Source organism: Paramisgurnus dabryanus, chromosome 5 (genome assembly GCF_030506205.2).
Source record: "Paramisgurnus dabryanus chromosome 5, PD_genome_1.1, whole genome shotgun sequence".
NCBI classification, from domain to species: Eukaryota; Metazoa; Chordata; class Actinopteri; order Cypriniformes; family Cobitidae; genus Paramisgurnus; species Paramisgurnus dabryanus.
In genome coordinates this window covers 17,149,859-17,163,689 of record NC_133341.1, presented here as the reverse complement: position 1 = coordinate 17,163,689, position 13,831 = coordinate 17,149,859, and the positions used below count along the sequence as shown (strand labels likewise).

At 37.5% G+C, this 13,831-nt stretch overlaps 1 protein-coding gene across 1 annotated transcript in view; it reads left to right on the top strand.

The window, feature by feature from the left end:
• Positions 1 to 13,831, top strand: part of LOC135748770 (uncharacterized) — a 16,978-nt gene extending 3,147 nt beyond the window's left edge. The window contains exons 2-6 of the mRNA XM_065267055.2: positions 5,213 to 5,310; positions 5,551 to 5,961; positions 6,623 to 6,751; positions 6,904 to 6,971; positions 12,782 to 13,831. Coding sequence (XP_065123127.1) covers positions 5,283 to 5,310; positions 5,551 to 5,961; positions 6,623 to 6,751; positions 6,904 to 6,971; positions 12,782 to 12,904 — 759 coding nt within the window. The 5' untranslated portion in view covers positions 5,213 to 5,282 and the 3' untranslated portion in view covers positions 12,905 to 13,831. The remainder of the gene's footprint in view (positions 1 to 5,212; positions 5,311 to 5,550; positions 5,962 to 6,622; positions 6,752 to 6,903; positions 6,972 to 12,781) is intronic.

The window sequence follows — 13,831 nt, the reverse complement described above, 5'->3', positions numbered from 1 at the left end:
GCCCGGTTCTCGCGCTGCAGTCCATCCCTTCCGAGTCGCACAAACCCGCAACAACAGAGCGATGACAAGTACAACGAGCTCAAAACAAAGGTAGCGGACGCAAGCACAAAGTATAAAAAGCACAAACGTTACTTTTCCATCGTTGAGGTTAAAGGCAAGAATGTTTATGAACGTGTAACTTATGCCCATGAAGAAAGAGTCTCTTCACGTGACGTCTTTAGAAAGTAATTCTGATCAAGCACCTCACATCATCACATGCTGCCAAAACATTAGTGGTTTCTCTTTAGTGTCTTTAAGTGATTAAGTTGAGCATCACATCAGCAAATCAGAGTACTAAATACGGTCATATTTATAGATAAATGTTGCATCAGGATAAAAATACAAAAATTAAACTGATGTTAAATATTGCACGAGGTAGTTGCTTGGTAGTTAAAACAACTGAACTGCAGGTTTGTGTAAGCAGTAAATATCTTTTAAGCAGTTCTTTCTAGCCCGTCATGTCTTGTTAGCTACTGCAGCAATCAAAATATTCCATACGTGCATATGAAATCAATGGTTATGATATAGTCTGATGTTTTTATTTGTCTTCGTTAAGGAGACAAAACTATTCAGTGTTGTGTATGTTTAGAAAGCTTGAAAGACAACTTAATGCGGCATTTTCCAGGATATTATGAAAAGAAAGGCTGATATCCATTCTTTTTACCAAAAATAATAGAAAAGTCAAATACTATAGGAGTGGAAGGTACAAATAAAACAGAAAAATATGTTGTGGAAGGGAGAGGAGTAGATGAAGTCATGAAGGAAAGAAACATATGGATGGCAAAGAAGTGAAAAGAAATCCATCATGAAGTGAGTGAAAGGATTAAAGAAGAGGGTTATGAGAGAAAGAGATGTTTGCCTTTCAAATATGTTTTACATGAATATAAACTAGGCAATCCTATTTTATTTATATAACTGTCTTTATACCATTATGTTCAACCAGTCAGTGTTTTTAGATATTGATAAGCTGTATGTATTAACTTAGTATTAAGACAAAGGGTGCTACAGAGATGCTTAAGGTAGCTGCTTGGGTACTTACTTATAGGAAAATTTGTTGTTGCGTTTATTAATGTTATAAAAATTTGAGGTCCAGTGTTCACCGAAAATAGTATATACAGTATATAATTTCTTGAATCCACGACAACCATGCAAGGACGCTTACTTCATTGCCACCCCTTGTAGTTCTCATGCCACCCCCTTGCCACCCCATAAATAATTTTCTAGATCCGCCCCTGCTACTACCTGGCAAAAACTGTGCAGAGGACCAGGTACCTTGGTCTCTTGATAGTGCACTAAAGTGGTTCTCTCTCATGCACTACACTTTCCTTTAAATAAGCCAGCAATAAAAAATGAATACAAAATTTAAAAAGTCTAGTCATTCAGGGCTAAATTTGTTGGTATTAGGAGAACATTTTAGCAGGGCAAGCAGAGAATTTTGAGGACACCGTAAAATCACATGCAATTACACATTTTCCCCAAAAATAACTGCATTACTGAAAAATACTGAATAGACTTTACTATGCAGCTGCTTTCAAAATAGAAATCTATGAACCAAAGAATCATACAGCCCCTTGACTAATTCTAGGCATAAGATAAGTTATATCCAGGTAGCATATTGTAATGAGATGAGTGACAAGTCTATACATACTTGTATCCTTTACACGTTTCTCGTCTTCTATCCAATTTTCCTTAACATGGCATCTGATGACTAAGACCTTTCTTATCTGTAATGTTTTTGGTGTTAATGTAGGCTATAGCTAAGCGGGTTACAAATAACATTGATTTATTGAAGAACAAAAAAAAAATAATAATAATAAAACACATAAAAAAGGGCACTTCGGAGTGTAAGGACAAAAAGAGCATGTGCTCTGTACAGGTTGAGCCCTACCTGTGCACGTGCCTGGCATGGCAATGGTCAAGACACACTGCCAAAGTTGATCGATCAGTTTGATCATTCTAATTGCAATTAGAATCGTCCTAAGCATCCCCCCTACGGCGCCCCGTCAACACAGGCAAACTCTTCCTTGTGCTCGTCCTGTTCTTCCTTGGCTAAGACAATGTGCGGTTATAAAAAATCTATAAACGACTTTGAAAGTGGGGGGGATGCACAATCTGGATTTTGAAAAGTGGGGGGAAATGTCCCCCCTGTCCCCAGTGGAAAAACGATAACGTATTTGATCAAATATATAAATAACTAGTGACTTCAACACAACAAAGAAGACTTTAAACAGATATTTATTGAAAATGAATAAGCATTTAATTCACTTTAGGTTAACAGATCTTACCACAGCAGTTAGCCACCTCTCCATTATTAAGTTACAACAATCAATAACATTATCTCTCTTCATATAGATGGGAATCACTAAATTATATATCTCACATATAAGTTACTAAAAGAAGAAAGAAAATAGAAATCGCTAGAATAATGAGATAAAACCTATTGACAAATAAATCGGCTATCCGTTTTTACAACAATGAAAAGTCTCTAACATTATTTTCTCCTCATTTTCCTCAAATCTATCAGAAATCAGATTTAAAGTTTGGTGCAACAGAATTATTTATTAAGCTTTGATTTAAACCAGATTTAGACCTAATCCTTGTTGGTGCAACCCACCCTACATAGGTGTCATTTACACTGGGGACGCTGGGGACATGTCTTCACCACTTTTTGTAATGGCTGATTTTGTCCCCACCACTTTTTGAAAGCATTTGGTTAAAATGTTCTGAAAAATCAAGCCTACCAAGAAATATTAAAGGTTTATTTGCATAGATTAGACCAGCTACTGCCACCTTAAACCAGCTAAAACCAGCTACCAGCTTATGCTGGTCTTTGCTAGATTTTTCAGTAGGTTGGTGTGTTTTCTTTTACATGTAATGAATTTCATTGTAATCATTGACTTAACACAGTTTTCTACAGTATGGTGCTTTGGCACTGTTCGGTTGAGCTGGTATTGCAGGGACTGTTACATGTGCAGTCGACATTGTTGAGTATTTTTTTGTTGTTGACTGGCATACGCTATGCCCATTTTTGATGCGCCGTTATTCAATATTTTTCCCGTCCTGCTGTAATGTTTTTCATCTGATGTTTGGTCCCCACCACTTTTCAACACAAACTGACGCCCCTGCCACCCTATGACATTTTATTAACAAATATTTAAGTATTTAAAGCTCTTATAAGTTCTTATTTAGTAAATAAGCTTAAATAGCACCAATTATCCATTTTACTCTTCTTTTGGTTTAAAAGAGTGGTTTGGTTTAAAATAACTACAACACACGGAATGTAGACAACAATCTTTCTCAGTCTGTTGACATGGACAAGACGGTCATATCATAATTCGCTTCTGACTCACAGCCTGTAAGTGGCCTATGATTTCATATTTAAAGAATTTACTGACTTAACCATGATTCAAATACAAGTTTTGAGTAGTAGTTTTTGTTGTTTGTCGTTTCTACGATCACAATTTTTTAGGAAACCCTACTATTATGTTCTGGTCAAGACACACTGCCAAAGTTGATCGATCATTTTGATCATCTGCATTTTCTGCCGATTTGGCTCGTATCGATAAAGACGATATTAGCTCCTGTCAGCATTGCATTGTGAGCTTATCTTTCAAACATGGTAAGGAGCGTCGTTTGGTATCTCCAACTGACCTAACTTGCATGTTTTTGGCCTGTGGGAGGAAACCGGAGTACACCCAGGCTGACACAGGAAGAACATGCAAACTCCGCACAGAAAGGCTAGCTGACCTAACCAGAGCTTAAAGCGGTGATCTTCTGTGAGGCAACGACGCCGGAAGTCGCCAAACTTTCATTGAGTTAGTAGTTGGTCTGAACAGCTATTCATGGGACACATTATTAGGACATTCATGGTGGAGACCATCCCCAATGACAGCGTTTGTATCTTTTTTTTTGACAGTGTGCCCTTCTAATGTCACAAATCAACTAATATCGACATTAACTGTATTATCAACCTTTTTAAATTAATCCTTAGAAAGAGAGCAAGAAAACACTACAAAAAGAACACAGGGAAATCAAATGAAATGAAGGGAAATGAAACAGAGAAAACAGAAATAGAAAGAGGAAGTAATTTTAAATTAAACACATCACTGTCATAAATATAATAACATTATGACATACGTCATACAATAGTCTAAAATAGTCAATAAAAGTTTTTTGTATGAGATAAACTGTTTGTGAACCTCCCTCAGCAACCACTAGGGGTCGCATTATGCTTTGTGTTTGTACTTTTCTGTATAATGTTGCTTGTCAAATATACTGTGTTTGACAGCAAACCTAAATATTGTAACTTCCTATTTCTTAATTTATTTAGTTTTTCCATGAATAGAAGATGTAATGAGATGTAATGACACAGCAAGACTCTGATTTTATTTAAGATTTTAAAGTTACAGTAAGTTACCATCAAAAGTAAAAAAAAGTAGTGATGTAAATGTATGTCCAAATCTTTTCCAACTATATATATATATATAAACCATAACATTAACATAAGCACACTTAATATTCACAAATGTATTTAAAATTAGTATTAGTATTAGTATTACCATAATATATATCAGCAAGTCAGCTATTTTTTTCACAGCTATAGCCTGTTGGCATCTTAGTATGCACGCAATACAACCAATAAAGCAAAGAACAACTAACTCTCAATTATATGTCATTTATAATGACTCTTTATTAAGGCTGAATCTTTATCTGTTTAGCCATGCATTTACTGAATGAGCACTATGCTGCGTCCGAACTGATTGCACTATATTTTATATGCACTTTTTAAATTATTTTATTTCTCTTGTTTTTATTCTTATTTTTAACTGTTTTATACTTTTATTCCCGTTTTATTATTTTTCACACATTTAAACAGTTTTTATTAAAATCACATTTATTTTCTTTTAATTGATATTTCAAATTCATGTATCTTTGATTTTTTGTTTTCTCATTTCTATGTAAAGCACTTTGAATGACCTCTATACAAATAAACTTGCCTTGCCTTGTCTTATATATAAAAATTAGTAAAATGTATTAATTTAAATGAGGGAATGCAAAATAGCCACAAGCAATCAATGAAACCAAGAAGACATCCTTAATGTAACAAAGAATAACTGTCAGCAACACCTTTAAAAGTTAAAGACAGGTTGTGTATTGATATCATTTTTCAAAGGGCGGAAAACCCACTGACACTCAAACACTCTTGACCCACAAGCACCACCAAACATTCAGATGTGGCTGACATGAAGCTTTCTCTTGCTGCACTCACCAGTAAGTGATATCTTTTCATATTTCATGTTTATGGCAGAAATACCTTGTTCCTTAAGTTTATTTTAAGATTTATCATGCTGTTATACAATGTAGCCTACCTATGTATTGTATTTAAATGTAGTAAAGACTTAAGATCCTTCTAAATTCTGATTTAAAATAAAATAAACCATATTGCTCTTAATAAAGCAAATATTGTCCTGCATTTACATAAGTTGAACCATAATTTCTGTTTTGTTGTAGTTGCACTTAGTTGCATTTATTGGAAGGTCTCTGGGACACTCATGGAGGTAGTGGTCAGACCTGGAGATAAAGCAATGCTGCATTGTGACCGTGAGATTGTGGATGGACACGACCTCCGCTGGGTCAAGATCTGCTCTTTACAAATCCAACCACCACTGATTGTTTCTGCACATGATACCATTACACTCCCCATTCCTCGATTCTCACTGCTCCCGAACAAAACTACAAACTCTGTTGACTTGATGATAGAGAATGTCACCGAAGCAGACCTTGGATTGTACTATTGCTCAGTGGTAGAGAAAAAGATGATCGAACATAACAAAGTAGCATTGCAAACGGATGTGTATCATATTAGTAATACTCTTTTTAAGCTTACCTATGCAGGTCCGAATAAGTCCGAAAGTTTATCTGGTAAGTGTTCCCGGTTTGTCAGTTTGTTATTTTTGGAATAATGAAATACAGTACTGTACTGTAGTAGATGTATTGTTCCAAAAACAGGAAAAAAAGAAAAAATACAGAAGTTAAAAATTAATAAATTCACATTCTTTTTTGTAATTTTGCAGATTTATCCTTTAAGATTGAGATGATAAAATTAGTATATTGAAAATGAGACAACATGTTATTAATTAAAATGTATTAAAATGTCCTAATTTGTAGTGATTTTTATTTATATAATGCATACTCAATATACTTTACATACAACAAACAAAATAATAATATACTACTGTCACTACATTTTCCTTCCTATGAATTGTTTGTGAATAGTCAGCATGATCCTTTATCAATACTTTTCACCTTTGTGTTAACTGACATGAAAAGATTATAATATAGGTTGTGTCCTATTTTCATTAAAATATGCTTTTTAACTTAGTGGAAACAAAGTGCTGTTGTGCAAAGGAAATAAAACTTCTGATATGATCAGGCAATGGAAACTGTGAACCTCAAAACAGCACTCAAGTGTGCATAAGATAACAGTTTAACTAGGTCAAGGAAAGCAAAGTCAACAATAATTTTATCAAGTTTATTTATAAAATGATTGTTCATGCTGCATTTACATTTATTCTTGAATCAGAAACTCAACATGTCACAGTCAATTGCTGTTGGCAATACTGGCTGATCCTGCTGACGGTGTGTCCAGCTTGTTCTCTTCTCTCAGTTTCTCTGGGTTTTCTTTGTGGTACAAGATGTTATTACAGAAAAGGTGAGACCATTTTTTTACAACCTTTTTAATTTTTTTAACTCTTCTTGGATACTCGCACATTTTACAGGAGTTCATTCTTTGTGTCAATTCATTATCAATTTGTCTTTGTTGTGATTTATTTGAGAGATCATAACTGACTATGCTTTTCACAGGGCTCAATGAGTCTAGAGGTTCTTTAAGCACTTCTGAGGTCCAAAGGCAGGAACAGACCCAGGAACAGGTAAACTTACCTCTGTTTAAACAGCTCACAATATGACATTCAAGGATTTTCAAAAGGCCGATTTTTAAAATACAAAACAATCTGTTGCAATTGTTCAATCATTAAGAAAATTTACACATGTTTATGTAGTTGGTTAAGTGATTTTAGTGATTTTTCTAAATTGTCTGTAGCCTTAAAAAATGTCATGGGGTGCGACCATGATTTATCTGAAAAGATATTCCTTTCCTTAACATGCTAAACATTTTTATACAAGTTCTCAGTAGTTTAAGGGTTTAAAAACAAAGCATTTGCATTTATATGGACGGGGTGTCCGAACAGACACATTACAGACAAATTACAGACAAATTATGTCATGCGTGTGGCACCTACTGTCTATTATACCACAGGCCTGTTGCATAGACTGTAAAAAAAAGATGGACGACGAAACGTCGCCTCCCACCATTGTAATGAATTGAAGCCAAAAATATCCGACCACGGTCGCCGCCATGTTACGTAAAAACGTCAGTTTGGAGCCAAGGCATGCGCAGAAGGAATCGTCCGTGGAGCCAGAAGCGGAGCCGCGGTACCAAACTTCCGCCCAAACGCCCGCGCTACCAATTCAACCACACCAAACATAACGTCATGCCCCGTTTCTATTGCATCAAATTACATGCTTAAATGAAACTTACCACAATAATGAAGACTTGAACATATACAAGCGTGATAAAAACTACTTGAAAGGACCAAAACCATCTTTCGGAAACTTTTATTGGAAGTGTAACTAATTGTTTTATTTAGAGCAGAGTCCCATTCGTTTGAATGGAGAGGGCGGGGTTTATGACTTGTACTGCAGCCAGCCTACAGGGGGCGATCAAAGAGCCAGAGGTTTCACTTTTCAAGGCTTATGAGGCACACTCGGCCTGTTGCTTTATTCATGCTTTATTCTGATTGGTTGAGAAATGTTCCACAAGTGTTGATTATTTTTCTGTAAAACACACACCTAAACGTGCACATTGACTCTGGCCCTTTGAAAATAATGCACACTCCGCTTTTGTGCATTATTTTTGAACCGTCGTCAATTATTCCTTAAATGTTTTGTCACGACCGGTTAAACACAAAAGAGAACCCAAACGCAGACACGACTGAAATAATAATAAACTGAAGGTTTATTAAACACAAAAACCCACGTGGGGGTAAAACAGGTAAATAAACACGGAACAGGAACAAAGCGCTGGAACATAGAAACAGAAGTCAGAAACACGGAATACATGGAACTCTGACCTTCGACAATGAACGTGCACACGACAGAGAACGAGAGGGCAATATAAAGACACGACATCAATGGGGAACAGGTGAACATAATTAATTACGTAAGACACGAGCACATAAGGGAGTAGGGTAAAAGTGACGAGACACTGGGAACACGTGACCCAAATACATAATGTGAAACACGTGTTCCCACACCGAGCACAATGCTGCCATAATCTTGCCCTCTGAAATAAGACCTGAATCTACACAAAGGTCTGGCAAGACCATGACAGCGACAAGACAGTGGGAACACGTGGAAGCCACATACACAATATGACTCCACGTGTCCCTACACAGAACATAATACTGTCACGGTCCTGCCAGATGTACTCAGACCTTAATCTAGTACAGAAGGTCTGACAAGACCGTGACAGTACCCCCTCCTTAAAAGGCGGATACAAGACGCCACAGAACAAAACATTAAACACGAGAAACGATAGACTGCACAACAGAAGACAACCATGACAACATCACAATAAACAACAAAGGTAAACAAACATACGTAACAAATGGGTTGGGGTGATTTAACAAAAACAAAACATCATGAAGGGGTGGTGGGGCAATAACAGGGGGAAACAAATGTCCAGAATGTGGAAAAGGAGTCCTAAACCTCTGCTGAAAAGCAGAGGAGTGGTATGTCCCGGGTTGCGGGGTTGACTGCGCAGACGGCTGCGCCGGCGGATGACGTGTCTCTGGTTGCGCAGGTGGCTGCGCCGGCGGGTGACGTGACTCCGGCTGCGCCGGCGGGTGACGTGACTCCGGCTGCGCCGGCGGGTGACGTGACTCCGGCTGCGCCGGCGGGTGACGTGACTCCGGCTGCGCCGGCGGGTGACGTGACTCCGGCTGCGCCGGCGGGTGACGTGACTCCGGCTGCGCCGGCGGGTGACGTGACTCCGGCTGCGCCGGCGGGTGACGTGACTCCGGCTGCGCCGGCGGGTGACGAGACTCCGGCTGCGCCGGCGGGTGACGAGACTCCGGCTGCGCCGGCGGGTGACGAGACTCCGGCTGCGCCGGCGGGTGACGAGACTCCGGCTGCGCCGGCGGGTGACGAGACTCCGGCTGCGCCGGCGGGTGACGAGACTCCGGCTGCGCGAGTAGCAGCAGCTGCTCTGACACGTCCTTCTTCCTTCTCCTCCTCCGTTTAACTGCGGCGGATGCAGGAGTGGGTGAGACCGGCAAGGAAGAGGTCTCCAGAACCGGAGAGACGACCCCCGGCTTCCCCAACTTGATCGCTCCTGTGAGCAGACCCCTCGGCTTAGAGGCGGGCGAACGAGGTCCGGCAGTCCCAGCTGAATTCAGCCTCGCGTTCACCTCGGGTCCAAATACGAGCGGGTCATACCAATCATAACCCGGCTTGTAAGCTAGGTAGGAACCCCTACCCCTCTTCGCCAAACGGCTGTACATGTCCGCTGGGTTCAATTAGGCGCGTTCATTCTGTCACGACCGGTTAAACACAAAAGAGAACCCAAACGCAGACACGACTGAAATAATAATAAACTGAAGGTTTATTAAACACAAAAACCCACGTGGGGGTAAAACAGGTAAATAAACACGGAACAGGAACAAAGCGCTGGAACATAGAAACAGAAGTCAGAAACACGGAATACATGGAACTCTGACCTTCGACAATGAACGCGCACACGACAGAGAACGAGAGGGCAATATAAAGACACGACATCAATGGGGAACAGGTGAACATAATTAATTACGTAAGACACGAGCACATAAGGGAGTAGGGTAAAAGTGACGAGACACTGGGAACACGTGACCCAAATACATAATGTGAAACACGTGTTCCCACACCGAGCACAATGCTGCCATAATCTTGCCCTCTGAAATAAGACCTGAATCTACACAAAGGTCTGGCAAGACCATGACAGCGACAAGACAGTGGGAACACGTGGAAGCCACATACACAATATGACTCCACGTGTCCCTACACAGAACATAATACTGTCACGGTCCTGCCAGATGTACTCAGACCTTAATCTAGTACAGAAGGTCTGACAAGACCGTGACATGTTTAAGACTCAGATTGCGGTTCTTTTCTCTACAGTTTTCTTTGAAGTAATCTAGTTCAACATTGTTTGGTCAAGAGCAACTGTGCATGGCTATCAGTGTGTGCCACAGAAGTAGAGACCAAAATACGGTCATAACCAACCATTGTTTACAATACAACACCAACCTTGCCACGCAGTGGTTTAAAGGCAACTTTCACTGTCTGACAGAATTTTACAGTATTTTGAAACTGTTGTGTAAATTATATATTGGGAAAAAGATGTAATGTCGTTGGGTGTCTAAACCAATTTATGTAGCACATATTTATATTTAATGGTAAAGTAAATGGTAAATTTAAATTACTGTAAAGAGGCTAATGTAAAAGGATCCAAAAGCAATAAACTTCATAAACAAAACAGACTAAAATGCAACTACATTATATACAAATTTCTCAAAATTTTAATAAAAACTATGTAATAGGATCCAAAAGCAATAAACTTTATAAACAAAACAGATTAAAATGCAACTACATTATATAAAAAATTTTCAACATTTTAATAAAAACATTTGTAACATTTGTACAACGATTAAGTGCATTTCATTTAAAAGAACAATATTAGGAGGATCTGTTGACAGAAATGCAATATACATGATAGGGCTGTCACTTTTGAGAAAAATCAAATTCGAACGGATTTCGAATATCATGCAATGTATCCGAATATATTCGAATATCTAGCCACCCCCCCCCCCCCCGCGCATAAAAAAACCCTAATGGAGATTCAATCACAAAATTATTAACAGTGCCAGTCATAAACAGGGCTGTCTGGATTACTTTTTTACTTAATGTTTGAAACAACAGGTTATCAACTTATGAATAACAAACTTATTCAGAACAGTAACAAACAATAACGTGACAACTTAAACAGCAGCATGAGTAAGGCATATAGCCAAGCCCAAACGGAATTCGCGCCCGCAGATTTCGTCAAAAAACTCCGCGGAATTCCGCGGATTTAATGCCCGTCATTGACAAGCACACATATTACGCACTTGAGCGTGTTTGTGAGGAGAAATCTCATTGACAACAAGCACCCATACATAGCCTATCCCGCGGGTTTGTGAGCCGTCATTGACAAGTACATTAACCCTGCGCGTGCTGTTTCCTTGCCCGTTTTTAATGATAGAGAGCACAAACCCTTTGATACTTGAGATGAAATTAAACTTACCGCTGAGTTAAGCAGCTCTCACTTGACTCTGTCGTCTATGTGACGCGCGACAGTCAGCACATGATCATTTCAAATCCGTTTACAAGACAAATGTTGTTGTTTAATATAAAGTTTACATTGCGTGGTAAAAATGATGAAATTATATTCATACATGCTAATTTCATAATGCGAACGTATTAACACAAGCTTTTTATTCTGCTATAATATATAACACTATAAACAATATGTCATTTTATATACAAACTATAATTCTATCTTGACATGCACATTAGGTTCATTTTGGTCCAATTTGATTCCCTCTCTTGCGCACAGTTGCGTCGTCGGTCTCACTCTCAGCCTCCTTCCCATTACGAGGTGTTACTGTGAAAAATGCGCTAAACATGTCATTTTAAAAACCGGATGGTTTATTTAAAGTTAGAATACGGATATTTCACGCCATGTTCGAATGCATATTCGAATATCGAATAAAAAGTGACAGCCCTAATACATGATCATGCTTTCAGTGATATATAAAGACCTTACATAATGAATTGTTATGCTTTTGTTACTTAAGAATCACGCCATGACATTTCAGCAGATGTTTGTTTCTGTATGATAAAAATATAAATAGCCTACACTGTAAAAATATTCTATAGAAATTACAGTATTACTGGGTATTACTGGCAACTAGTGCCAGTAACTTACTGTAGATTTTACAATTATGTTATTTACTGGCAACAGTTTGTTCAAAGTTAAATTAACATGAAACATTTCTTTATCTTCTACAGTAAGTTACTGGCAACCAGCTGCATAATTACAGCAAATTTTACAGTTTACAAATGCTTTGTAATTTTGAACATGCCAAATAGTGCAGAAAATACCTTTGAATATATTTACAGTAATTTAATTTATTTCCAAAACAGCAGTTATGGCCAGACGGTCACACCATATAAAATTTTGACAGTTTAAATAACAGAAAAATTTACAAGTATCTAATGTTTTTAGTAAGTACATGTATACTTTTTATGCGTTTAAATCCATTTTTAACTGAAATAAAATGCAATTGGGCAGAAAATGTAGGCTTCACATCATTGACCCATACATAAAAGTGACAGGATTTGCACTTTAACATAGGTTAAATATACTTTATATAATTTTTTTCCAAGGCTTATTATCAACACAATTTGAGCCTTTCTCCCTATAAAAACCTGTATTGATTTATAATACTGTATAATTGTACAGTATATCATAAAAATAACACTAACAACACCCAACTGTTTTAAACTCTTACCATTTTAATGTTTTTAAAATGTTTTGATTTAGGATGATATTGAAGAGGTTTGCTATACATCACTGAATATGCCCAGACGAGGAAGCAAACCAAAGAGAAGCAAGCGAATGCCAAGTGATGACTTCAGTGTGTACAACGATATTAAAATATCCTAATAAGTGATAAATGACACTGATGTATAAAAATAATAGCATTCATGGTGATATAAGACTGATTAACTTGTTGAGGTGCAGTAATGCATTCACTTATTACATGGCTACTCTGTGCACATGGCCAAAATATGTATTTGAATTTAAATATTTTATGTGAGAAAATGAGACTGCAAGTGATAGACATGTATAGCTATACTGTACTTTTTGAATGAAACAATAATCTCTAAAAATGTCTGGGTTATTTTTGACCCATAATGGGTAAATATAAGAACACACCCAATGATAAAATGAACACAATGCTGGGTTGTTTTTACCCAACTGCTTGGTTATTATACTCCATGGTTGCATAACAACAACAACAACCCAACATTGGGTCTTTTTTAACACAGCATGTGTTCTGTCCAATATTTAACCATGGGTCAAAAATAACCCAGACATTTTTTGAGTGTAGACAATTTGCTGGTATTTATATAAAAATATTTGTCTGCAAAATGTTGTGATTGACCAGGGTCTTAATAATAATAGTAATAATAATATGTATGTTGCTTGATGTTTCTATTAGTCACATTAGACTCATTCATATACAGTAGTTTACTGTGATGAGATAAGAAGTCAAATATGTATAAATATTTTATTTGTCCAAATTATTTCAATTATTCAGATCGATGGAATTGAACATACCAACAGCTTATAACCTGAATCAGATCAGTAGGTCGTATCCTGTTTCATGTGAACCAAAGTTGTTGGTGGAAACAAAGTGTTGTTTTTAAATGGAGCGGAAACAAAGATGCAGTATGTGAGATACCTTGAGGACTTTGATTCTCACAGAAGTCCATCTGCATTAAAAACTATAAAGTTATTTTACTTCACACACAGTTAAGTAAACAAGTAAATATTTTTTCTCTATTGTGAATTTCTTTGTTAACTTAC